Source organism: Hemicordylus capensis, chromosome 3 (genome assembly GCF_027244095.1).
Source record: "Hemicordylus capensis ecotype Gifberg chromosome 3, rHemCap1.1.pri, whole genome shotgun sequence".
NCBI classification, from domain to species: Eukaryota; Metazoa; Chordata; class Lepidosauria; order Squamata; family Cordylidae; genus Hemicordylus; species Hemicordylus capensis.
The window spans coordinates 207,645,776-207,671,739 of record NC_069659.1 but is presented as its reverse complement, the minus strand read 5'-3'; the positions used below and the strand labels follow the sequence as shown (position 1 = coordinate 207,671,739).

At 42.7% G+C, this 25,964-nt stretch overlaps 1 protein-coding gene across 3 annotated transcripts in view; it reads left to right on the top strand.

The window, feature by feature from the left end:
- POLR3A (RNA polymerase III subunit A) overlaps positions 1 to 18,690 on the top strand; it is an 82,435-nt gene extending 63,745 nt beyond the window's left edge. For all 3 annotated transcript variants that reach the window (XM_053307541.1, XM_053307542.1, XM_053307543.1), the window contains exons 24-31: positions 8,680 to 8,850; positions 10,302 to 10,395; positions 10,993 to 11,085; positions 13,565 to 13,729; positions 15,313 to 15,477; positions 16,194 to 16,325; positions 17,321 to 17,453; positions 18,354 to 18,690. In XM_053307541.1, the coding sequence (XP_053163516.1) occupies positions 8,680 to 8,850; positions 10,302 to 10,395; positions 10,993 to 11,085; positions 13,565 to 13,729; positions 15,313 to 15,477; positions 16,194 to 16,325; positions 17,321 to 17,453; positions 18,354 to 18,502 (1,102 nt within the window). In that variant the 3' untranslated portion in view covers positions 18,503 to 18,690. The remainder of the gene's footprint in view (positions 1 to 8,679; positions 8,851 to 10,301; positions 10,396 to 10,992; positions 11,086 to 13,564; positions 13,730 to 15,312; positions 15,478 to 16,193; positions 16,326 to 17,320; positions 17,454 to 18,353) is intronic.
- Positions 18,691 to 25,964: the final 7,274 nt, after the last annotated feature.

Sequence of the window (25,964 nt, the reverse complement as noted above, 5' to 3'; positions counted from 1 at the left end):
ATATCACTGAGAGTCAGTAATGTTTTTCCAGTATTGTAGGGCCCTTCTGGAGCGTGGGGAGTGCTCTCCAGTCTAAACGCTCTTGGGCAACTGTGCTAATGCAGAGCGTTGGGGAGTTGTGCAAGGGCTTCTGTCAGGGAATGGGACAACTCGCCGTGGCCAATTCACCGCTGGTCAATTGAATGCGGCCAACTCGCCACAGGGACAACTCACCACAGGGAACAATGCAACTCTCCCCTCCCCCAGCATAGAAGCTGCATAGAATACATGCATGCCATAGCAAATAATTATCAAATAACTTAATAAAATGTCTTTTTTATTTTTTACTATTGAATTTTTGTCACCTCTCCAGATTGTACCAGGTATACACAAGCAGAAACGGGTCTAGGACAGTCCAGCTCAGTGACAAATAGTTCAGATTGGTGACAAATATGAAAAAGGGCCTATTTTGATCCAATATGGCGTTCTGGTCATAATACTGCTCTGGAGTCAGTAACAATTATATTGTGGACTTGCAGACATCTAGAAGCCTGGGCATGTATACTCTTATCCAAGCTCTGGCAGTTCTACAGGGCTGGGCCCAGAAACAGAGTGGGGAAATTGATCTGTACCAGACATTTCAGTTCTCATGAGGCACAACCCGACATGTAGGAATGCAGAGAGATTCTTAGACAGTCTAACACCACACCCAATACATGCATGTTTTGACAATTGCATGGTTATTTTGAAAACTCACAGTGTCCAGCAAGAGGCTGTGTTCTATATGGGGAGGATGCTAGAAGATATGCCACTTTTCAACATGCGGATAATGCGGCCCAGATGCGATAAGGCTCAAAGAAGCACCTTTTAACATGGTGATTCTCTTTATTAAGCAGGGGGAGAGTAACTGGCCCTATCCACCCCCAGCACAGTACCTCCAATGACTGTTGCTGGTGTCTATCTTACGGTTTCTTTCTATATTGTGAGCCCTTTGGGGACAGGGATCCATCCTATTTATTTGTTATTTCTCTGTGTAAACTGCCCTGAGCCATTTTTGGAAGGGCGGTATAGAATTTGAAATAATAATAATAATAATAGAATGAAAGAGACCAAATGAATGAAAACACCAAACAGTATCTGATCCAAAAACACCACCTAGATTCAAGGAAAATTAGAGAAGTCCTGGAAATAATCAAACAGCAAATAACAGCAGTGTCAAAGAAGATTAGCAGATATGAAGCCAGAATTACACAACACAGGCAGAATCTCCAATTCCAGTCGAATCACAGACGTTTCTACCAAAGCATAGAAGGAGAAACTGCAAGAAACGTAGAAACACCAAATAAAGAAGAAACAGTGCAATTCTGTGGGAAATTATGGGACAATCCAATAGATTATAATAAAAAAGCAGGCTGGATGAAAGAGGTCAAAAAATGTAACCAACAAATGCAAGATCTAATAATAACATCAGAATTAATAAGTGAAAGAGCAAAGAAAATTAAAAATTGGACTGCGCCAGGCGACAATGAACTGCATGGCTTTTGGCTTAAACAACCTAACAAGCCTTCATAAACAACTATCAAAACAGTTCAATCACATTATGAAAGGCGGTGATTTTGAACAATGGCTAACAACTGGGAAAACTCATCTCATCATGAAAGACCCAGCAAAAGGTGCAGTTCCAAGTAATTATAGACCGATAACCTACCTGTCAACCATGTTCAGATTATTAACTGGAATAATAGCAGATGAAGTGACGCAACACTTATTAACTAACAAACAGCTTCCAGTTGAACAGAAAGGAAATTGCCCCAACACCAGAGGCACAAAAGACCAGCTGTTGATTGACAAAATGATTTTAGAAAATTGCAAGAGAAGAAAAACAAATCTAAGTGTTGCATGGATTGACTACAAGAAAGCCTTTGATTCATTGCCTCACACATGGATACTAAGATGTTTAGAAACAACTGGTGTCAGCAAAAACATTCAGATATTTATTTAAAAAGCAATGAGCAGGTGGAGTACACAGTTAGCAATCAATGGCAAGGCACTTGGACACGTTAGCATTAGAAGAGGCATTTTCCAAGGGGACTCGCTATCCCCTCTGTGGTTTGTAATCGCCATGACCCCACTTTCACAAATACTAAACAAAACAGGCCTCGGATACCAAACATCTAAAACATCAAGTAAAATAAACCATCTGCTGTACATGGACGATCTGAAGTTGTATGGAAAGTCCCAGTCAGAAATTGAATCACTGCTAAACACTGTCCGTATATTCAGTAGCGATATAGCAATGGAGTTTGGACTAGACAAGTGTGCTGCATTAATAATGAACAGAGGAAAAATAACAAAAACAGAAGGAATAGAACTGCCCAATGGAAGCAACATCAAGAACCTGGAAGAGAAAGAACGTTACAAATACTTGGGCATTCTCCAGGCTGATAACATTGCACACACTGAAGTTAAAAGAAAAATGGGAAGTGAATACATCAGGAGAGTTAGAAAAATCCTCAAGTCCAAACTCAATGGCGGGAACACCATACAAGCCATAAACACCTGGGCTATACCTGTTATCAGATACGATGCAGGAATAATAGACTGGACCCAGGCAGAGCTAGAGACGCTAGATCGTAAGACCAGGAAATGACCATCAATCATGCTCTGCACCCCCGCAGTTATGTAGATAGGCTCTACCTCCCTCGCAGCTCGGGTGGAAGAGGAATGCTGCAAGTCCATCAAACAGTAGAGGAGGAGAAAAGAGGCCTTGAAGAATACAGGTGAAACTCGGAAAATTAGAATATCATGCAAAAGTCCATTAATTTCAGTAATGCAAATTAAAAGGTGAAACTGATATATGAGACAGATGCATTCCATGCAAAGCGAGATAAGTCAAGCCTTAATTTGTTATAATTGTGATGATCATGGCATACAGCTCATGAAAACCCCAAATCCACAATCTCAGAAAATTAGAATATTACATGGGATCAATAAGACAAGGATTGAAGAATAGAACAATATCGGACTTCTGAAAAGTATACAGTGTACTGTGCTTGATTGGCCAACAAACTTGCCTGACCTGACCCCATAGAGAATCTATGGGGCATTGCCAAGAGAAGGATGAGAGACATGAGACCAAACAATGCAGAATTGCTGAAGGCCGCTAATGAAGCATCCTGGTCTTCCATAACACCTCATCAGTGCCACAGGCTGATAGCATCCATGCCACGCCGCATTGAGGCAGTAATTGCTGCAAAAGGGGCCCAAACCAAGTACTGAATACATATGCATGCTTATACTTTTCAGAGGTCCGATATTGTTCTATTCTTCAATCCTTGTCTTCTTGGTACCATGTAATATTCTAATTTTCTGAGATAGTGGATTTGCGGTTTTCATGAGCTGTACGCCATGATCATCACAATTATAACAAATTAAGGCTTGACTTATCTCGCTTTGCATGGAATGCATCTGTCTCATATATCAGTTTCACCTTTTAATTTGCATTACTGAAATTAATGGACTTTTGCACGATATTCTAATTTTCTGAGTTTCACCTGTATATCAAGGACAGTGAAGAAGATGCACTTAAAATGGTCAATAACGAGAAACTATTCAACACCAATGAAAGAAAGCAGGCCTACAAGAAAGAACAAGTCAAGAACCGAGCAGAAAAATGGAGAAATAAGCCCCTGCATGGTCAATATTTGCACAATATAAGTGGAAATCAGACATCACCAAGACCTGGCAATGGCTTAAGAATGGCAACTTGAAGAAAGAAACAGAGGGTTTAATACTGGCTGCACAAGAACAGGCACTAAGAACAAATGCAATAAGAGCAAAAGTAGAAAAATCCACAACAAACAGCAAGTGCTGCCTTTGTAAAGAAGCAGATGAAACCGTGGACCACCTGATCAGCTGTTGTAAGAAGATCGCACAGACTGACTACAAACAAAGGCATGACAAGGTAGCAGGGATGATACACTGGAACATCTGCAAAAAAGACAAGCTACCTGTAGCCAAGAATTGGTGGGACCATAAAATTGAAAAAGTTGAAGAAAATGAAGATGTAAAAATATTATGGGACTTCCGACTACAAACAGACAAACATCTGCCACACAATACACCAGATATAAATGTAGTCGAGAAGAAAGAAAAACAAGTCAAAATAATCGACATAGCAATACCAGGGGATAGCAGAATAGAAGAAAAAGAAATAGAAAAAATCACCAAATACAAAGATCTACAAATTGAAATTGAAAGGCTGTGGCAGAAAAAGACCAAAATAATCCCAGTGGTCATTGGCGCCCTGGGTGCAGTTCCAAAAGACCTTGAGGAGCACCTCAACACCACAGGGGCCACAGAAATCACCATCAGCCAATTACAAAAAGCAGCTTTACTGGGAACAGCCTATATTTTGCGACAATATCTATAATAACCAACAGTATTGATGATAAAATTCAGCCATCCCAGGTCCTTGGGAAGGACTCGATGTCTGGATAAAACAAACCAGTCAATAACACCTGTCTCACTGTGTAAACAAGAAATAATAATAATTAAGTGATATAGGGAAGATGCTAGGAGATATGCCAGTTTTCAACATGCAGATAATACAGCCCAGACTATAGCCCAGTCTCTTGTTCATGCAAAAATAAATTAATAGATAAAAACCTAACAGTCTGTACAATCCTGCAGAGTGAATGATTGGTGTGGCATCTTTATATCTGCTCTGCCATGTAAGCAGTTTTATGCTGGTCTATAGGGTGCAGTGAGTTGTACTTTCTTGCAGAGAATTAAAAAACAACAATACAACATGTGCACACACACACACCTTGGCCAGGAAATCTCCACCTAAGAGTTTTGCTACACAATTCAAAATTCAACTACACACCCGATCCCCCAAGTGCTCTGTTAATATCTCTGGGATACACGTGAGGTAGTTTGCTTTAATAAGAGAACTCAGCAGCAAGGTCTGCTGCTGCTTTGGGGAGACCTGCAAAGGGGCAATATGAAGAGGAAAATGGCAGCTCGCCTGCTCTAAAGCTCTGGTGCAGGCTTCGCATCTGACATTTCTCTTCTCATGGGGCACAACCCCACAGGTAGGAATGCAGAGAGATGCTTCATTCCACTGCAGAACGTGAAAGACATGCTTTGGTGGGTGGTAGGTGGAAACTTAGCTTCCTCTCGCTTGTCCTCTCTGGACTGAAAGCCAAAGTGACAGAATGGGCTTGCGGGGGGGAGTTGTGTTGTTCCCTGCGGTGAGTTGGCCGCGTCCCAATTGACCGGCGGCGAGCTGGCCACGGCGAGTTGTCATAGACCCCTTCCATCATGCACCTGCAGCTTCTAGCAGTCCAGGTGCTTGGTTAGTATGTCAGCCACTGTTTTCTTTTTGTGGTTTAAATTTATACACCCTCTCTTAATCCATAATGGCAGCATAAAAGTAACATCACGAAGAAACAAACAAATATGTGCACCAGAGTGATATACAAATATATGTAAAACAGCGCCAACAGGGTATACTCTGAAGCTACACAGTGCAATGATTATTAGCAGTCTGGCTCTGGTCAATGGACCTATGCATGCATACTCCCACTTTAAATCCCTAGAGGAAAGGCAAGATAGAAATGTATTAAATAAAAACTGCTCAGTCATCTCTAATAATTGTAGCTAAATTAGAGTTAAGATTTATTCATGTAATCTTTGCTACACAATAAGATCACGTTCAAAATCTCAACTTGCATCTTCATAAACCATATTGTTTACTTGTAGATAAATCTTAATGTTCATTTTTAGCATTTCCATTCTCTGCCAAGACTAGGTAAAGGTAAAGTGTGCCGTCAAGTCGATGTCAACTGCTGGTGCCCACAGAGCCCTGTGGTTTTCTTTGGTAGAATACAGGAGGGGTTTACCATTGCCTCCTCCCGTGCGGTATGAGATGATGCCTTTCAGCATCTTCCTATATCGCTGCTGCCCAATATAGGGCACCACATGACACACAAAGAAGTGCCTTTTATTATATTAATTTGGGTTAATTTGGTTGACAAGATTCAGCTGGTGCCCCTGCCAAGGGCACTGGAGCAGCCCCAGGGCAAATATCTAAATGTATACTATTCTCATTAGCATGGTCTTTATCTTAGTCTGGGAAACATACCAGCAGGGATTCGAACTGGCAACCTTCTGCTTGTTAGTCAAGCATTTCCCACTGTGTCACTTAAGGTGGCCAAGACTACTGATGGTAATATTTAAGCACTGAATTTTGAATGGATTTATATTTGTATGAAAAATCAAGAAGGAAAATGATAACTGAGGGAAGCAATTTCCCATCTCAAGCCCAATGTGCAGTGGACATTTGCCGGTTGATTCATTTCTGTCTAAATTCTCTTGGTCTCAGCATTGATTGAGTTACCTTTATTTCTGAGCTACAGTAGTCTTGATTCTCATACTGATTTTTGGAACATTGAGGCTTTTTAAAATGCAGGAAGAGGCCAGTATTAGTCTTGAGGCAGTTACTGCTGTGCAAGTTGATTCGCTTTATGTGGAGACAGGTCCATAATATGCCGTAGGATTATTTCACAAGGATTTAACTGAGGATGACAGCTGTCCTCTGATCTGCTACTTGCTTCGTTGCATAAGGTCCCTTGCTAAGCATATTGCTGTTCTGACTGGATGCATCAAGGAGCCCTAGCTTTGCCCTGCTATATGAGGATGGTTAAAACAGGGGATTTAAAACAATTGTTTGATGTTGACCTCCTTAGCTAAGATCATTTGGCCTGAGCACAAGATAAAGACCATGCTGATGAGAATAGTGTACATTTAGATATTTGCCCTGGGGCTGCTCCAGTGCCCTTGGCAGAGGCACCAGCTGAATCTTGTCGACCAAATTAACCCAAATTAATATAATAAGAGACATCTGTGTGTGTCGTGGTTTATAGCCTGGACACCCTTTAGTGCTTGCTATATTGCTGTCTAAGAGCTGATATAGTTTTATTATAGGGTGAAATGTTCCACTGTGTCTGGTAACCTCTGAATGCATTTCCGAACAAGATAATTATATAAAAGACTCTCTACTCCATTTTAATGGGAAAGTAGCATGTAGGGGGCTCACAAATGCAATACTTGATGCCGTCTCCTTTTTATGCATAACCATTCATGTGTGCCACTTATATGCCATCTTCTCTTATATGCACAGCATTACTATGTAGTCATGTTTTTGTCTACTGGGCTACATTTAGTATACTGGTGTATTTTCTTTCTACTTATACAGTATGCACATTAGCCATAACATATTGCATTATACAGGATATTGCAGAGGCAGGCAACCTTTGGCCCTCCAGCTGTTAAACTACAACTCCCATCATCCCCAGCCACAATTAATCTGATTGTGGCTGCAGTTGATGGGAGTTGTAGTCCAACAGCTGGAGGGCCAAAGGTTGCCTGCCCCTGGTATATTGCATTAGCCATAGTAGTTTCCACAGTGCATCAGATATGTGCAGAGAATGATCTAATCGTGTCTGTGTCTGTGTGTGTACACACACACAGAGCACTCATAACACAAACAATTCTCAAAAGCTTAATAGAGGCTTGTTTCCCCCCCCCTGGTATTTGTATGGGTGCGTGTGCATGCAGCTCAGGGTGCCATTGGGATGAATGGGAGTTCTGTGTGTGCTGAGAACTAAAGTTTGTACCTCTATAAAGATCGTACAGCTTCTGATGGTTTTTTTAAAAACCCTCTGCCCACGTCATCCTGATCCCAGCAACAATCCAAACAAGAGAAGCCACTCAGTTACCAAGCATCTTGGCCATCCCCACCCGCACAAAAAGAAAGGAAGGAAGAAAACTCACCCAAGAATACATTTAGTCTTTCAAAAGACAAATATTGGTAATATTCTGGGTTACAATTCTGATAATCTACATATCCCTTTATTTAAAAAAGAACAAAAAACAATACAAATCCATTTAACCAAGCCTCAGGTGTGAATGAAATTACCCGTACAATAGAATCACTCAGTTATCTCCTAGCTCACTAATGAGTAACTGGCTGGTAGGGAATAGTTTCAGGTACTTAACTCGGGACTTGGTGTATTTGTAGTATTGCGGGTGCACAGGACAAAGCACAAAATATGCTACGTTCTACTTCCTGGTCATCTCAATTCTCTGTCTCTCTCTCTCTCTCTTAAAAAAACGGGTTTGATCCCAATAGAAAATATGGTTGAAAAGATGTTGCCAATGTCTGGTAAAATGTCAGAAACAAAAAGTGTGACAGGAAAAATTCCAGTGGTCAAGCAATGCCCCATATGGCTTCTTGTCCCTTCTCAGGACTAGCAGAACTTAAGAAATTGTTCAAAAGAATAAAAATTGCAGACCAAGCCATGTAAAATAATTAATTTCATTTATTTTCCGGTGTTAATGCAGCATTAATTTATACAGGCCTTGGATGTTATTTTTTCTTGGTGCAAACTTCTGGTTTTCTCTTCTTTTTTTATAAGTAGACAGCCTTGGCTGTGCTGTTTGATTTTATTACAGCCTTTTAAGCTGCTACTGATTCTATTATGCCGCACTGAACCTTTGTTTTGTAATTTAGTGGAGAGAACGTAAGCCTTGGTCCTTGGAGATCTGCATTCTGTAACAGCTTGACCAGAAATACTCCAAGTGGAGAGAGGTGCAATGAATGAATACAAATCTTTTATTGGTTTTACAACCTAGAGCGCAGATGGAGCCTGGCTCTGCAGTGGGAGCTCTGTGTGCTCAGAGCATTGGTGAACCTGGCACACAGATGACTCTGAAAACCTTTCACTTTGCTGGTGTTGCCTCCATGAACATCACATTGGGAGTGCCAAGGATCAAAGAGATCATCAATGCCTCCAAAGCCATCAGGTACTCGAACCAGGTTTTGTTATCTGCATCATCACTGAAAATTAAATTGGCTTGCAATGAGTGGAAAGAGTGCCTCTCTGCCGGCATACAAGTGATAGCATTAGAGCCTGACCATTCTAATATACAGAAACTGTTGACATTAGCCTGTTCTCTTGTATGTATTTATCAGGTTATGAAAAGTTCTAAATTTCCATTTATCCAGTAGCTCTTACTGATGACCCAAACTTTTGCATTTTTCTCTAAGCAGCAAATTCAGGCACTTTATTTTTGCTTGTATGTTGTCTGCTCTTTTTGTGTGTATAGGCTCGTTATCCCGAATTGCAGTTGATTCTTCTTTCTTGTAGTGCTTCCAGAGATTGCTACTCTCTGTCCAGTGAAATAAGGTTCTGAATAGGTAGAGATATCAAGCAGCATCTGGACTTTAATAGAGTCATTCTCCATCAGCAGAACCTGCTTCTGTTAACAGGAAGGAGCATGATGCTAATGCAGGGACACCTTCCATGAGTGCTCCATTCACAGACCGAGCTTCAGTGAGAAAGCATCACTCTGCTAAAGGTCTGGATGCTAAACCAGCCTGATGATAAAAGTGCAAACCAAGTGTGTGGACTTGTATGTGAACTTGTCAAGTCACTACTTGCTATTTATTATTTCAGCCTTAAGGCGGCAAGAGAAAAGAAAAGGTGGTTAAAATAGACTCAGAGTTGATTGGTAAAGCCCAAAGCTTGTGTGAAAGAAGAGTAATGTCAGGTCGTGATTGTTGTTCCCGTGTTGGGGAAAGTTCTTGTGCAAAACTGTTGCTGTTGAGACCTTTGCCTGATGCTGCATGATAGCATTTTCACTAAACTGCTCTGGCTCTCATGTCTGTCTGCTTTTGGAAGAATACATAAGCAGCATTACATTGGAGCAAACTATTTACATTGTTGTAAGACATAATCTGGTTCGTGATCCGTTGCATTCATAAGGAATAGGGTTCTGCCCCTGCGCAGGGATCTCATGGATATATTGACTAGCTCCTCATGGTGCCCATTCTGCCCTGACATGCTCTGTACTTCCGTTGAAGTCGGCAGTTGGGGTGCCATTCATTATTTTCTCTCTGAAAGGGGGAGATAAGCTTATAAACTCTTCCAAAGAAATTGCAAATGAATTTCTTGAATTCTGTTCCTCATGAGCCGTATTCCTCATTCTGTCATGTTCTTCCAGCTTCAGTCAAGACCGAGAGTACTTTTTAAAGCTCCATGGTTGGTTTTAGATGTTCCTTACTGGCAAGTGATGGTTTTCAGTAGCCTGCTAGTTAATGCTAGAGCAGATAATGATGAATACCTAACTATCATGCATATTAGATTGTACTGTAAAGAGTGTAGGCAGCATCTGTTGCTGGTTTTATAATGTGTTTGCATGTAAAGATGCTTATCCAGTAAGCATTTCATAACTGTGCTTCTATTTATGTATAGCACACCAATTATCACAGCACACCTCGACACAGATGATGATCCAGATTTTGCCCGTTTGGTTAAAGGAAGAATAGAGAAAACACTACTGGGAGAGGTAGGCTGTCCTGTATGATTTGCCATTTTCCAGATTCTGTTCTACATTATTGCTTGTCTGTACCAGAATCTCGTCAGGCAAAGCTTGAAGAAGGAATTGTTGAACCAGCAAAGGCTGGACGCAAATGTAGGAGTTAAGTAGGCATCTGGAGCCCTTCCCCTTCCTAGAGCTTGGACTGACCCTGACCCTGATCCAGAACAGGTATCTGAGCCCCCCCCCCCCTTCTGAGTAGGCCCATTAGGAGGGAGACCCTGAGCAGCCAGGTGAGCTCTTTGTCTCTAGGGTTGGAGTTTGGCCCTGACCTATCATCACCTCTGCTCTTGTTGCCCCAGGGGCAATAGAAAGAGATCTGGGGACAGAGCAGCCACCTTGATGGGGCCACTGGTTCCCATGAGCTCCTGGGCATCTCTGGGGGGTGATGACTATAAGAGGAATGACCAGCTCTGGCTGCTCAAGGATCTAAGGAGATTTTATCAGGGCTGGGGGTCTTCTCCAAAAAGGTCTTTTCTGGGTCAGCATCTGGAATGTTAGTACCAACACTGCTGTATTGTTGATCCCGAATTCAATGTTGAATTTATATGATTTCTTGACTTACAGATTTCAGAGTACATTGAAGAAGTTTTCCTTCCTGATGACTGTTTTATTCTTGTCAAGCTTTCATTGGAACGGATTAGATTGCTTAGACTGGAAGTGAGTATGCCCACCTTCCATTTACTCTGCTTGAGAAATTGGTTTTGCTTAAAGGTGTGCCTTTAGAGATGGTGGTTGTTTAAATTAAAATTACCATGACTTTACTTGCACTATTTTAATAATCTTTTTGGTCCTCTGTGCAATAACACATATTTTTCACTTAATATTTTAATTGTGTCGTCTTCTTTTTTTTTTTTACAATCTTGTTTTTAAATGTTGCTGTAAACTGCCTTGGGATTGTTTGAATGTAAGGTGGTATATAAATTGAACAATCAATCAATCAAAAAAACATATGGGAGCTGCACCTGCACAGATTGCTGTTTGGGAAGCACCTTTAGCTCCTTGAGGTGCTCTGACATCACTCGGAAGTGTTCAATGTAGCAGTTAGGGTTGGACCATTAAAATGAGACACCTCCACTTACTTTCCAGCTGCCATACAAGCTGCAGGCAGAACTTGCTGCTCTGGAGTTTTGCTCAGTAGGAGATAAATTTCTAAGAGAGGGAGATTCGTCTTATTTGACCTGCTTCTTTTTCGTACTTTTGGATGAACATGGCACTGTTCTTTTTGTTAAACGGTTTTTGTAGACACTAAACACACTTTTCGGAGGTGTCATGGGAGCAGTTCTAAAATCCCTTCCTCAGGCAAGCATGATTACTGCCATCTTTGTTTAAATGAAGACCATAGCCTCATGCTGCAAAAGTTGTTTCCAATGAGGCATAGTTCTGTTCTTCACCAGTTGCCCCTCAGCGGGTTTTTTTCCCCCCCTGGAGTGTGGGGGACTCTCTAAACTCTAACGTAACTTGTTTGTCATAGGTTGAAGCAATCAGATGTGCACTGGCAGTCCAAAGTGACAGAGTCCAGCAGTAGTTTGTACTACATTGTTATCCTGACTATTGTAGCATAGCTTCTAGAGGAGACGTAGGTGACATGCAGCTCTCCATATTTTCTGAACTTCAATCAGCCCCAGACACAATTTAATACAGCTAGGGATGATGGGAGTTGTAGTTCAGCAACATCTGGTGAGTCACATGTTGCCTACCCCTGTTCTAGGGTATTGACTTGCAGGAGATGCTCTACAAATATTGGGTTGTACTACATTCTGACATGCTTGTAAGTGGCAGCCATTGGAGTAATTTACAGTGATATCTTGGCTTTTTGAAAAGCTGATACTCATTCAAATTCAAATGTAACAAACATCAGTCTCTTTTCCCTTGGGAAGCCCAGTTCATGTCTGCTGCAGCTGTTGCAATCCCTGAGCGCAGATGGCCCGAGCTCCTCTCCCCATCCCTTTGGTATATTACTGCTGCTGTTATACTTTTCTCGTATAGTTGAACCAAGCAACTGGGAGACGTGAGCAGCTGCAAAGTACAATGCAGCCTCCATCTAGCTTGCCATATTTTCAGCAACATCCCTCTGGCTCAAACTAGATGTAAGCCTAAGAGCCATCCTGCTTAGGTTGAATGAAGTGGTAGAATTCTGGATTGTGCCACTTGATGCTGCACATGAGGGGTGTGTGTGTGTGTCATATTTATGGTGATTATATTTTATTCTACCCTTTCTCCAAGAAATTCAGGTCACTGCTAGTTTCAGCACTACTACCCCCTTTTATCCTCAGGACAAATTGGTAAGGTAGGTTAGGTTGTGAGACCATGAGTGGCCCACTCTACATGGCAAAGCAGGGATTTGAATCTAGGGCTCCTACATCCTTGCAAATGTACTGTACCACATACTATCGCTGGTGTTAGCAAGATCAAGTTAGAATCCAGACTTCCTGCTGTCATGCTGTGTAAGGCTGGATCTGCACAGAATGTGCTTCCGATGTTTCAGGAAGTAGAGTCCTGACATGGTAAATGGCGGTAGAATTGATTGTTCCTCTTTAACTGGTAACCGAGGATACCAGGTGGGATTCAGAAAAATCTCTAGCTTAAGGGGAAATGTTTAGTGCAAATCTCTGCCAATTTACCACATGCAAGGAGCCTATTACTTGGGGGAGCATTCAAAAATATGATACACTGCCAGCTGCATTCTGAAGTGTGGTAAAGTCCAGAGTTCTGCCACCTCATTCTGCACCACCTGTAGAATGGCTCCATCTTGTACATCTGACTGGGGCTGGTGTCCAATATGTGGGAGTCACTATATCGGAGATTGCATCAGACACATAAGAGGAGGGTGCATGACTCACTCGCCCCTTCTTGTAATGCCCAGCACTCCCCTCACTCCTTGGTCCATGAGGGGCCCAAGCTGCCATTTAATTCAGCTGTTGCATGTATCAGGCTTGGGGGCTCTTGAACAATGGCAAACATTCCCTGGATGAATCAAATATGAGCATCTTGTGATGGCCATCAAGTGGTCCACTGCAAGCATTTGGCCAAACTAGTCGCTTGGATATCTTGTAGGACAGAATTATATGCCTGCATAACTGTCATAATCCCGGTGTCAAAGGAATTAAAAATAACCAAGTGATACTTCCTGCCGCAGGTTAATGCAGAGACGGTGCGGTATTCTATTTGCGTCTCAAAGCTGAGAGTGAAGCCTGGGGATGTGGCTGTTCATGGTGAGGCTGTTGTGTGCGTTACTCCCCGTGAGAATAGCAAGAGTTCAATGTACTATGTCTTGCAGTACCTTAAAGAAGAACTACCAAAAGTAAGAACTCTCCTCCTTCCATGATTATTACTTGGCGGTAAAGATATTCAGTTTATTAGCATGAGAAGCTGAATACCTGAGAACTATATCTAATCTAATAATAGTAATTTCATTTGTTAACCTGTTTATCTGATTTAAGTGTTTGCTCTTGAAGAACAACTCTGTGATTTCAGACATGTTGGGATTCTTGTGCCTAATTGATTTATATATATTTGTAGAATTGAATTGTGTTCTGTAGATCCAGATGTTGCCCTCTTGTTGGGCTTGCAGTATTTATGCTACAATCCATTCTGTACTAATAATGAGGGATATATGAATCCTCTGGAGAAAGAACATTAGTCTTATCAAAACTCTTTGACTTTCCACATTTCAAATATTTATCCTGAGGAGAAACCCCAGATGTGCTTGTGAATTTTGCTCTAGGTGAACAACTCTTTGTGACAATTCTTAATTGTGATGCACTGAGGAACTTTGTTGCAACAGTGAACCTTCTGGCATCCATTGGCTGAGCAGTGATGACGTCACAAAGTGTGGTTGGGGAGCGGAAGGAAGCTTGGGGACAGGGAGCCCAGTGTCAAGTTGCTGAAGGAAGGGAATACAGCAGACTGTGAAACAGGACCTTGGGGAAAGGGGTAGACCAAGTAAAGGTGGGCGTGTGGGGGGAACAAGCAGAAGGGTCCAAGGAGAAGGAGGGTGTATTGCAGAAACTGAGCAAGTAGTAGTTTTGAAGGAAGTTGGTTATGATTGATCACAATTTATATTGGAAAGCAGTTTAGCATTTCAAAAGTACCCAGTTCTCTATGAAAGCTAAATTATTTATACCGCTTTCCATGAAAGAAAGAAAAAAATCGAGCTTCCACATAGCTATGCAACAAAAATAAGTTGAATTAATTAAATTCAATAAGACATGATCTATGCCAGCTCTTCAGCTTGCAAAAATACACAAAAACAGCCCTGCTGGATCAGGCCCAAGGCCTGTCTAGTCCAGGATCCTGTTTCACACAGTGGCCCACCAGAAGCCTCTGAGAAGCGCACAGGCCTGAGGTGAGGACACGCCCTCTCTCCTACCATTACTTCCCTGCAGATGGTATTCAGAGGCATCTTGCCTCTGAGGCTGTAGGTGGCCTATAGCCACCAGACTAGTAGCCACTGATAGACCTGTCCACGATGAATTGTCTAAGCCCCTTTTAAAGCCATCCAAGCTAGTGGCCATCACTACAACTTTCGCTTTGGTTATTTTGGTTATAATAATATCCTGGTATCATATAAGCCATCCTACCTGCGAGTCAAATTTTAATCTTGCAGAGTGCATGGCCCTGTAATTACTTGGACTTCCTTTCCTTGGATATTTTGGCTGCTTTCCCTCATGCACTTGCTTGGAATGAAGTCTTCTCAACATCAGTGGGTCTCCTAAGCAAATATGTGGAGGATGTTGGCCTCTGTCTGTAGGAAGAAGTAAGAGGGGCCAAGGAGGAATATTTTGGTATATAGTGGGAAATCCTCTTTCTCTACCGAAAGAAGCACTTATTGTAATTTCTACATTTTTAGCATGTGTGTGTTTCCCCCCACTTTTAAACATAAAGGTGGTTGTGCAAGGTATCCCAGAAGTGTCTCGTGCTGTTATTCATATTGATGAGCAGAGTGGAAAGGAGAAGTTCAAACTGCTAGTAGAAGGTGACAACCTGCGAGCTGTCATGGCCACACATGGTGTCAAAGGCACAAGGACTACTTCGAACAACACTTATGAGGTAACAGTTAAGAGGGTGGTATAAGATGAGCTTGTGTAGTATTGATTGATTGATTAAGTGCCATCAAGTCGGTGTCGACTCTTAGTGACCACATAGATTCTCTCCAGGATGATCTGTCTTCAGCTTGTCCTTTAAGGTCTCTCAGTGGTGCATTCATTGCTGCTGTAATCGAGTCCATCCACCTTGCTGCTGGTCGTCCTCTTCTTCTCTTTCCTTCAACTTTTCCCTGCATTATAGGAGATGCATGTAAATTGTGGAAGTCTTGGGTTCAGCTCTTGCCTTTGCCATGAACTCACTAGATGGCCTTAAGAAAACTGTTTCTGTGGCCTCAGACTCATTTTACAAGATGGGGATAATAATGCTCAACTGATCTCACTGAGCTGCAGTAAGAATTATAACATATAATGTACATGAAACACTTTAAACAGTCAAAAAGCACTGTATAAAGCTGCTGCTGAAAAACAGTGCATGTTAGTCCACTGGTTGGCATCCTGACTAAATTCACTAGAGGAAGTTCAGTTGAAATTTAGTCATCCTGTCAAGGGTGCTGTGCAGTACTGTTGAGTAATTTAATCAGGATGTCAGGCACTTCTTGCAGGTGGGAACAAGTTCAGGTGCAATCTAAGCTCAATACTTGCTGGAGAACTCAGAGTGCCGTGTGCAAGCAGAGTGAACTTCTTGCCATTTTATTAACTAGTGTACCACTAATCTTTTAGGTTGAGAAAACCCTGGGAATTGAGGCAGCTCGAACCACCATTATCAATGAGATCCAGTACACGATGGTAAACCATGGTATGAGCATTGACCGGAGACATGTAATGTTGCTGTCTGACCTAATGACATACAAGGTTTGTTGTTTACTTTTTCATTATCATATTAGTTTACTACTACTACTGCCACCACCATCTAGTGGCGGCCCGTGAACGCCCCTCTGGGGGGCAGCAGGGGGGGCACCTTTAAGAGTAAATTAATTTGGTGCTCACCTCCGCTGCCACGGCACCTATACACTGTTCGGAGCTGCATCGTGCTGCCCAGCAGCCCCTACGGCGAGGAAGAACCTCTGCCACTCACCTGGCTTCCATGGAGAAGAGCCCCCGTCAGCGGCCAGGTGAGTGGCAGAGGCGCTTCCCCACCGTAGGGGCTGCTGGGCAGCACATTGCAGCTCTGAACAGCGTTCAGGTGCCACGGTGGTGGAGGTGAGCACCGAATTAATTTACTCTTAAAGGTGCCTCCTACTGCCCCCCACCCCCTGGAGGCGTGTTCACGGGCCGCCGCCACCACCACCACATGTGCTTTGCCTCCTTCCCTCTCAGATAAATGTAAATGAAGAAAATGCTTTGGTTACAAGCCTCACCATCTCCTAAGGCAGCTCTGTAGCTGGGGACCCAGATACTGGACCAGCTTCACCCTCCAAGCGTGATAGAAAATTTCAGCCCAGCAGAATGGGAACTCCTCCCTGGCAATTCGTTCTTATTCAGACCTGCCCCCTTGTGACACCCTAAGATGACCCATGTGGTGCATGTGTAGGTCAGCTGACTGGCTCACATAAGTCAGCTGACCAACTGCTGAGTGGCATGGAACTGTAAGTCACCTTATATGAAAGAACCACCGTTGCAGTGGACACAAACACCAGGCCCTGGCAGTTTCCCAGACTCTCTACTGTTCCTCCCAGAGTTGAGAAGCGTGCTCAGACTGCACGTGTGCCTGTGCACCCCATTATGCAGTTGGGAAGTTCGCATGTTAGGTCTGACCAATAAGCCACTCATTCTGTCACTTCATATGGCAAATCCACGCTATGGTTAATCGCTTTCTGCTTTCCCACTGTCTTCCCTTTCTGAACTAGGGTGAAGTTCTGGGCATTACTAGGTTTGGGTTGGCAAAAATGAAGGAGAGTGTGTTGATGCTTGCATCCTTTGAAAAGACAGCAGACCATCTCTTTGATGCTGCATACTTTGGGCAGAGAGATTCAGTGTGTGGTAAGTACTCTGGGTAAGCTTGCAAACAGAATAAAGATGAATACTTGCTACCAGGCTCAGCTCTATACATGAAACATAGGTGTATGAAACAGATGCAAAAACAGCAAAAGTCCAAGATCGGACCTTTTTTGCTGGTGCCACAAAGGGTAGAATGACCTTCCCAGAGTACAAAGTTCTCTCTTCTGACTTCAGAAGCAGTGCAATATTTTTTTGCCTTTGCTTTTGGACTTGAAAACTGATTGGTTTTATAGCTGGCTTCTAGTGTTTCGGTTTTCGTAATAGGGGGCATATTACACTGCTTTTGGTTTATAGAGATAGAATAGTTTTAAGCTTAGCTTCAACAGAAAGGGGCCACAGCAAAGAGGTTGAATCTGTGTGTTGCTCACAGAAAGTCCAGTGTTTAAATCCCTGGATTCTCCAGTTAAAAGGCTCTTTGGTATCAGGTGCAGGGAAGACCCCTGCCTAAGACGACCATGCCACGTGGAGAAGATAATATATTTTATTTATTAAACATATTTTTATACTGCCCAAAACTTGTATCTCTATATATGTGTATATTGCATGTAATATATATTTATATATTATCTTGCATATAATAATAGTATAGATCAGCTTTGTGTATTCATATGTACCAATAGGGATGTTTTGATGACACTTTCAGATCTTCTTGCTTGGGTTTTGAATCTGTATGAGGATAGTGTTGTGTAATTATGAAGCATCCAAAAACCCTTAATATTTTCCCATGTGCTTGCCACAGTGGACTTGATTTGCAGATAACTACTTTAGGACAATCTCTAAAATTATAGTAGGATGCCACTGTAGTGTTTTTAAGGCCTGGAAAATGTGAGTGAAAGAAAATGTGTGAGACATTAAAATGATTCTTTCTTGGTTCTCCTCTAGGTGTCTCTGAGTGCATCATTATGGGTATCCCAATGAACATTGGCACTGGACTTTTCAAGCTGCTGCATAAAGCTGACAAGGAAGCAAATCCCCCAAGAAGGCCCTTAATTTTTGATAACCCTGACTTTCATATTCCCCTTACCACGTAGCAGCTGGACAGTACTGAACAGCAAGCAGATGGTATATTTAAACTGATATATAGTTGCTGCATGCCTCTCTAAGTAGGGTTAAGAGGCTGGCTGAGTGAGAGATCATGATGTGAGCAACTGATCTGCCACTGGTGCAGGCAGTTACTGTTTATATATTTAATGCACAGTAAATTTTCGTTTACTGCTCAGATTGAAAAGCTACAAAATGGATTTTAGAACTCTGTGTCATTATGGGAGGGAATGTGCATTACACCTTTACTGGGATGTGTGCTAGAAACTCTTGCTGTATAATAAGGGAGGGATTCCCCCCTCCCAATGATTAATTTAAGACAAATTTCAAACTTTACACACATCACCTCATAAGGAAGGATTTACTTTACACACATCACCTCATAAGGAAGGATTTTGCATTGTCCAGCTATGAAAATATCTGGATCGATGTAGGATGTGGGGAGTCCTCTGTGCAGATCAGGCCTGGGCAGCAGGCTTTCCTTCTGTGTAGTGACAATCCAACATCTTGACAAAAATATGGTGACCTATGAGCTAATACATAATTCACACAACTGTGGTCCATGTACATTCCATCACAGAGTGATTTAAACAAAAAACAAAAAACTATTATCGTCACACCCTGTACAGAGTAGTAGTTGTTGGGACATCCACAATGGCTGCTAACAATGGTGAGTTGAGAGGAGAGTTGAAATCGGCATGGAGCACAAAAAGATTAGTATCTATCACAATGAACTCAGTGGCTAGCAGTAAGGTCTGTGGAATAAGACTGATCTCATTTATCAACGTGTGAAAGGATTTAGGAAGGAATGATCTTATTAGATCAGATAATAGGCAAACATTCAGACAGCAAATATTTTTTTGCCTAAAAAATGAGCAAAACTCTTCTTGGGCAAGTCCCTATGGAAATGAGTGGGAGATGATATGGAGCCAGGCAGGGCATTGTTGGCAGGCCCGTAGCCAGCTGGTGGCATGGTGTGTATGTGCTGCACCAAAAAGTTATCTTTCCTCCCCACCCTCACTGACTGTTTTCACTGAACATTTTATAACTTGCCTCCCTTGACTTCTGCAATCCCCCCCCCCCAAAAAATTGAGCCTGGTTGTTGGATCCCCTTACCATCCAATGCAGGAGTAAACATTCCTTGAGACTGTCCCCCACAGTGCAGACACTTCCTGTGAACAAGAAAACTACAAACATTCCATAATATATAATGTTGAACCTCTAAGTGAATGGGTCTTGATTTAATCAAGTATTTAAATAAAGGAAGGTACTTGGAACATTTCACTACTTTTATAGCAGGTATTATGATACGGAAAACTGTATGGGTGTGAAAAGAATTCCATCCCCTTTTTTCTTTAATCCTTTTAGGTTCTTGTTGATTCATATGTATGCAACTCTTTTCTAAATCTGCACTGTTTATCAAAGGGGGAGCATGCATTCTCCTGCAGTGTATGGTAGGCATCCTCAAGATGTGTTGTCATTCCAACTTGCTCCAATCAGACAAGACTATGCAAACTAGAATCTCTTCCCCTCACAACAGTAACCTCGCTTTCTCCATTTCTGTTCCTGGCCACTCCAAAGGAACAGGCTTGTGAAAAAGCTCCACTATTCTTCTGTTCAAATATATTCTACTTACTCTTTTTCTGTTGTTCCTCTCATCTTACCTTAAGTGTTAGGGCAGGAAGGGAGTCATTTTAAAAGTGGGGAGGCTCTTTTCTTTATCTGGGAAGGATGGCCTGGCTTCACAAACTGCTTCAGTTAGACCTTTCCACCAGGAGGATTTTGAACCATTACTGGCCAAGGCACATAGAGTGCTGCAAATTTCTGATTCCACTGTTCAATCTACTGAGGCAGCACAAGGATTAGTACAAGATGTTTTTCTGTGTGCTTCAAATAATGTTTCTACAATCCCTTTTTCCAAAACTGTTATTGGTTACAGTGGACGCTGAATGGCAAAATCCCACTTCCACTAAAGGTGTCAAGTTTTGCAAAGAAATTTTACTCCTTGCCACTAGAAGTCATGTCTAACATGTCTATTCCTCTTGTAGATGCCTTTGTCACTTCCTTAGTATCTGGAGCTGTAGTGGCAAATAATGGTGATGAAAACTTAGACACAAGAAGATAAGAATGACTTCCTCCTTCACAGGTCTCACAAGGCCACAGTTCTGGCTATTTGAGCATAAGCAGCAACATCAATATTTGCCATGGCTCCCATTTTATGGCTTCTCAAAGACGTTCCAAAAGATCCAGTTAGGTTGTGCCAACATCTTAACAAGCTAGCAAAGTCTGTTGCCTTCATGGCTGATGCTAGTCTTGATTCATTGCAAGAATCAAGACTCAATTCTCTGCAATCGTGGCTTCCAGTGTTGCTGAACGAAGATCTTTATAGTTCAAGCATTGGAATGTTGACGAGAAGTTGAAACTTAATTTGGCAGAAACTCCATTTAAGGGAAGCAAGCTGTTTGGTGAAGCTCTTCAACACCTGTTGGTTGAGTCTAGAGATAAGAAGAAAGCAATGCCTTCTGTTAGTAAGAAGGGAAAAGGTATTTAAAGTTCAGTAACAATAATTCCTTTCACTCCTACAGGCAGCCTAACCAGAGCTTTAGCTCACCCCTGCTAACTGAGCTAAGAGACACCTTTCAAAGTGATTCTCTTACGTTTAGCAGGGGAAGAGCAACTGGCCTTATCCAACCCCAGCACAGCATCCCTCCAGTGGCTGTTGTTGGTGTCTACCTTGTGTTTCTTTTTAGATTGTGAGCCTTTGGGGACATCTTGTTTGTTTGTTTATGTATCTATGTAAACCGCTTTGCAAACCTTTTGTTGAAAAACGGTATATAAGTAGTAGCAGCAGTTTTTGAAAGAACAAGTGTTCCAGAGACTAGTCTCCTAGTCCCATTCTTGGCAGGGCAAGTCCAGACCTTACTAATGTCAGGCTTACCATGGGCCAAATGCCTGCCGAGTCACCTCCAAACAGCCCCCAAAATGATGATGACTTCGATCAGCCAGTAGGAGGAGGGAGGTTACAAGACTTTGCCCAGGCCTGGGAAAATGCTTGTGCCAGCAGGTGAGTCCAAACACCATTTCCATGGGGTACCCATTGGATCTGCTGATTGTTCCTCAAAACCACTTCAGGCTTTCTCCACTCTCCAAGAATCCTCTAAAGCAGAATCTTATGACACAAGCAATTCTTCACCTGTTAAAAATAAAGGTCATCAAGGAAGCAGTGTCAGCAGACTTATGTTGCAGCATTAGTTCTATTTTATTTCTAGTGCCACAAAGAGATGCCTCTTGGAGAGCCGTGCTGGATCTAAAGTACTGTCTATCAGTTGGTACATTCACAAGCGCAAGTTTCTAATGGAATCTGTCAGGCTGCTCGAAAGAGACTATCCAACCTCAAGATTTTCTAGTTTCTATGGACTTCTCAGAGGCTTACCTGCACATACTAAATATTCCATCACATCGTCATTTACATACAACCGGGGGCACTCAGTATCTGCACCCTGGGTATTCACAAAAATAATGGTGACACTAATATAAGTGTCCAGGAAATCCATATTCACCCATAGCTAAGTGACATTTTAATCAGATCCTTATAAACAGAGCTGAGTTTTGCTTACTTTTTATATCCTGCTCTTCCTCCAAGGAGCCCAGAGCGGTATTGAAGTTTCTCCTTGCAACAACCCTGTGAAGTAGGTTAGGCTGAGAGAGAAGTGACTGGCCCAGAGTCACCCAGCAAGTCTCATGGCTGAATGGGGATTTGAACTCGGGTCTCCCCAGTCCTAGTCCAGCACTCTAACCACTACACCACGCTGGTTCTTACATTAGCTCTTCACATTCTTTGATCACATGGTTTCTTGGTCAATTTCAAAAGGAGTTCACTAGTTTCCTCGCAGCATCTCCAACAGCTTGGACTTATTCTGGATACCAGAACATCACAGGTTCTTCTTCCGTTAGAACAAAAGAAAAAGATCAATTTGCTAATTCATAATGTCTGCAATTCTCAAACCATCATTGTGATTTCACGAACACATTTGCTGGTCACCATGATACTATTCATCAACTGTGTTCCATGGGCAAGATGGTATTCACAGACTCTTCAGTGGTTTCTCCTTCCACTACAATCCAAAATTATGTCCCAATCCACTCGTCAAATCAAGGTACCTCCCCATGTGTGGAAATCACTCAATTGGTGGTTGTTGCTATGATTGTCCAGGCACCTCCGTTGAAGGAGCTGGAACAAATCCAGATAACCCAAGACGCAGTTCTGATCAGCGGGGAGGCATGCTGCGGAACCAGGGAACGTGGTCTCAACAAGAGTGCAAACACAGTTGAAAGCAGGCCATTTGACACTGAAGTCTTTTCTAAACCAATTGGCTTAATAACTTAACCTCAATCTGACCCAGTTGTATGGGAAGCCTTCCATGCTGTATGTTTGAGTATATTTCACCTTCATTTCCTAGGAAATGTTTAAGAGAGAATATTGTTATAATACATCTTAATGGAAGCTGAAAATACAATGTCTGTGTTAGGGGACTAACAATTCAGCAAACCAGGACCACATCCTCCTCACTGCTCAGTTTGCATCTTGGTGCTGTTTCCTAAGGGCCTATCTGCACAATCAGCGGAGTGTGTGTATGTGTTTGTACTCAGTCTATATATCCTTCCACCTACTGTGTGGAACATCACACAGACACCATCACAACAAAGGCACTCAAGTGCCTTCAATTGCATTTTGGCAGTTGAGGGATTGTTATTAGTGAGAGGAGTGGGTCCAGACTTTCTTGGCCTCTTGCTGATCTTCCATTAGCAAGATATGATGTGGATGGGGTTCAAAAGATAATATTTAAAAAGTGCATTGTTGCCAACTCAGTCTGCTTGTGCCCAACCCTCAAAAGGTAGATCATGGTTCTGGATAGCATCCTTAGGGACTGAGGTGCTTCTCTCTCAGTATCCTCATGTGATACTATTCCTGCAGGGAATGTCTTTCTCTTTCTACCATTTATAGGTTACCTAACTGGAGCCTACTTCTCATGTTTAGAGCTCTTATTGGACACCCCCACACACACATTTTTGAACCCATCTGCTTCATTCCAGGTAAGTTCCCTGAGCAGAAAGTCATGTTTCTGGTGGCCTTCATGTCTGCCAGGATGATGACTTAGAAGATAGTTCTACTTGACCTTTGCCCAAATTCTTTGTATTTTAAGGATAAAAATAGTGGCACAAGCTCAATGTCCAGCATGTCTTGGGGGTCTACCTGTTATGGGACACTTTGACAGCCTGTTAGTGTCTTCTATAGCATATTTCCAGGGCTATAATGTGTCCAGATCCACCATCAGGATTTGGGTCCAGATGTGCATTTCCCTTGTATATCTAAGGGCCATTTTCCACCTGCAGGAGTTGCAGTCTGTTCCCTATGCAGGACTACCATCAGCATAGCTCTGGGCATCAACACCCTGCTTGAAAACATTCAAAGAACAGCCATTTGGACCGTTCCTACATCCATGTGTCATTACAACATTGGTAGGTTTGCGTCTGCTGTTCTATTTTTAGGAACAGATTCTACTTTAGGTAGGAGAATACCACAGCAGATGCTGGAGTGTGGGTTTTTTCCTGCCCTTACCTGGGGCTACCCCTATGATATTCCTCTACTGCCTGCTCCTCTGCCCTGCTAACAAAGAAAAAAGTTTGAACTAATTGTAATGTCGGCACTGCGCAGTGTTTCCATGCAGAGTGGGTCACATTGTATGCATTTGTGCAATTCCACATAGCAATATCTAGTTAAGGAAACCATTAGAACTAGAACTAGATCTGATGCAGAACATCTGTGCCCCTAGTGTCCCCCACCCCTGCTGTTTTTTTGCTTGCCTGCGCTCACTGCATTCTTGCCCACCGCCTTCCCCACCTGCAGCCGCCTTCTTCCTCTTCCCTGCCCCATCTTTCCTGCCATTCGCAGCCGCCTGTCTGCCAAGCCCGCCTGCTGGTCGAGGTTGCCTGCCAGGCCCACCTTCTGTTTGCTGCTGCGACCACCCGCCTGCTGGGGCCACTCACCTGTCTGCCAGCTGTCTGTCTTCTCCCCCCACCCCCATGGCCAGCCATTCACCAGGCCGCTGTTTCTTTCCCCCCACACCCCTTGGTCCCCATCAATAATCAGCAGCTCTCTCATGAGAGCTGCCACACATGGGATTAGTGACAGGTACACCTAAGAGAATTAAATGTATAGATCATTTCTTATGATTCTATCTTAAAGAACATAAGAACAGCCATACTGGATCACACCCAAGGCCCATCTAGTCCAGCATCCTGTTTCACACAGTGGCCCACCAGATGATGCTGGAAGCCACAGGCAAGAGTTGAGGGCATGCCCTCTCTCCTGCTGTTACTCCCCTGCAACTGGTACTCAGAGGCATCATGCCTTTCATGCTGGAGGTGGTCTATAGTCCTCCAACTAGTAGCCGATGATAGACCTCTCTTCCATGAAGTTATCCAAACCCCTCTTAAAGCCACCCAGGTTGTTGGCTGTCACTACATCTTGTGGTAGAGAATTCCGCAAGCAGATTGTGTTGTGTGAAAAAGTACTTCCATTTATTGGTCCTAGATTTCCTGGCAATCAGTTTTATGGAATGACCTCTGGTTCTAGTGATGTGAGATGGAGAAGAATTTCTCTCTATCCACTTTATCCACACCATGCATGATTTTACAGACCTCTATCATGTCTCCCCACAGTCATCTTTTTTCTAAACTAAAAAGCCCAAGGTGTTGTAGCCTTGCCTCATAAGGAAGGTGTTCTAGGCGCCTGATCATCTTGGTTACCCTCTTCTGCACCTTTTCCAGTTCTACAATGTCCTTTTTTAGATGTGGTGACCAGAATTGAACACAGTATTCCAGGTGTGGCCACACCATCGTTTTGTATAAGGGCATTATAATATTAGTCATTTTATTTTCAATCCCCTTCCTAATGATCCCCAGCATGGAATTGGCCTTTTTCACAGCTGCTGCACATTGAGTCGACACTTTCAACAAGTTGTCCACCACGACCCCAAGATCCCTCTCCTGGTCGGTCACCGACAGCTCAGATCCCATCAGCATATACTTGAAGTTGGGGTTTTTTGTCCCAATGTGCATCACTTTACACTTGCCAACACTGAACTGCATTTGCCACTTTGTCGCCCACCCACCCAGTTTGGAGAGATCCTTTTGGAGCTCTCACAATCCTTTTTAGATTTCACTACCCAAAAAAGTTTGGTAACATCTGCAAATTTGGCCACCTCACTGCTTACCCCTACTTCTATATCATTTATGAATAAATTAAAAATCACCAATCCCAGTACAGATCCCTGGAGGACCCCCCTTCTTACTTACTTCCATTGTGAAAACTCTCCATTTATCCCTACCCTCTTTCAACCAGTTAGCAATCCACACATGTACCTGTCCCCTTATCCCATGACTGCTAGG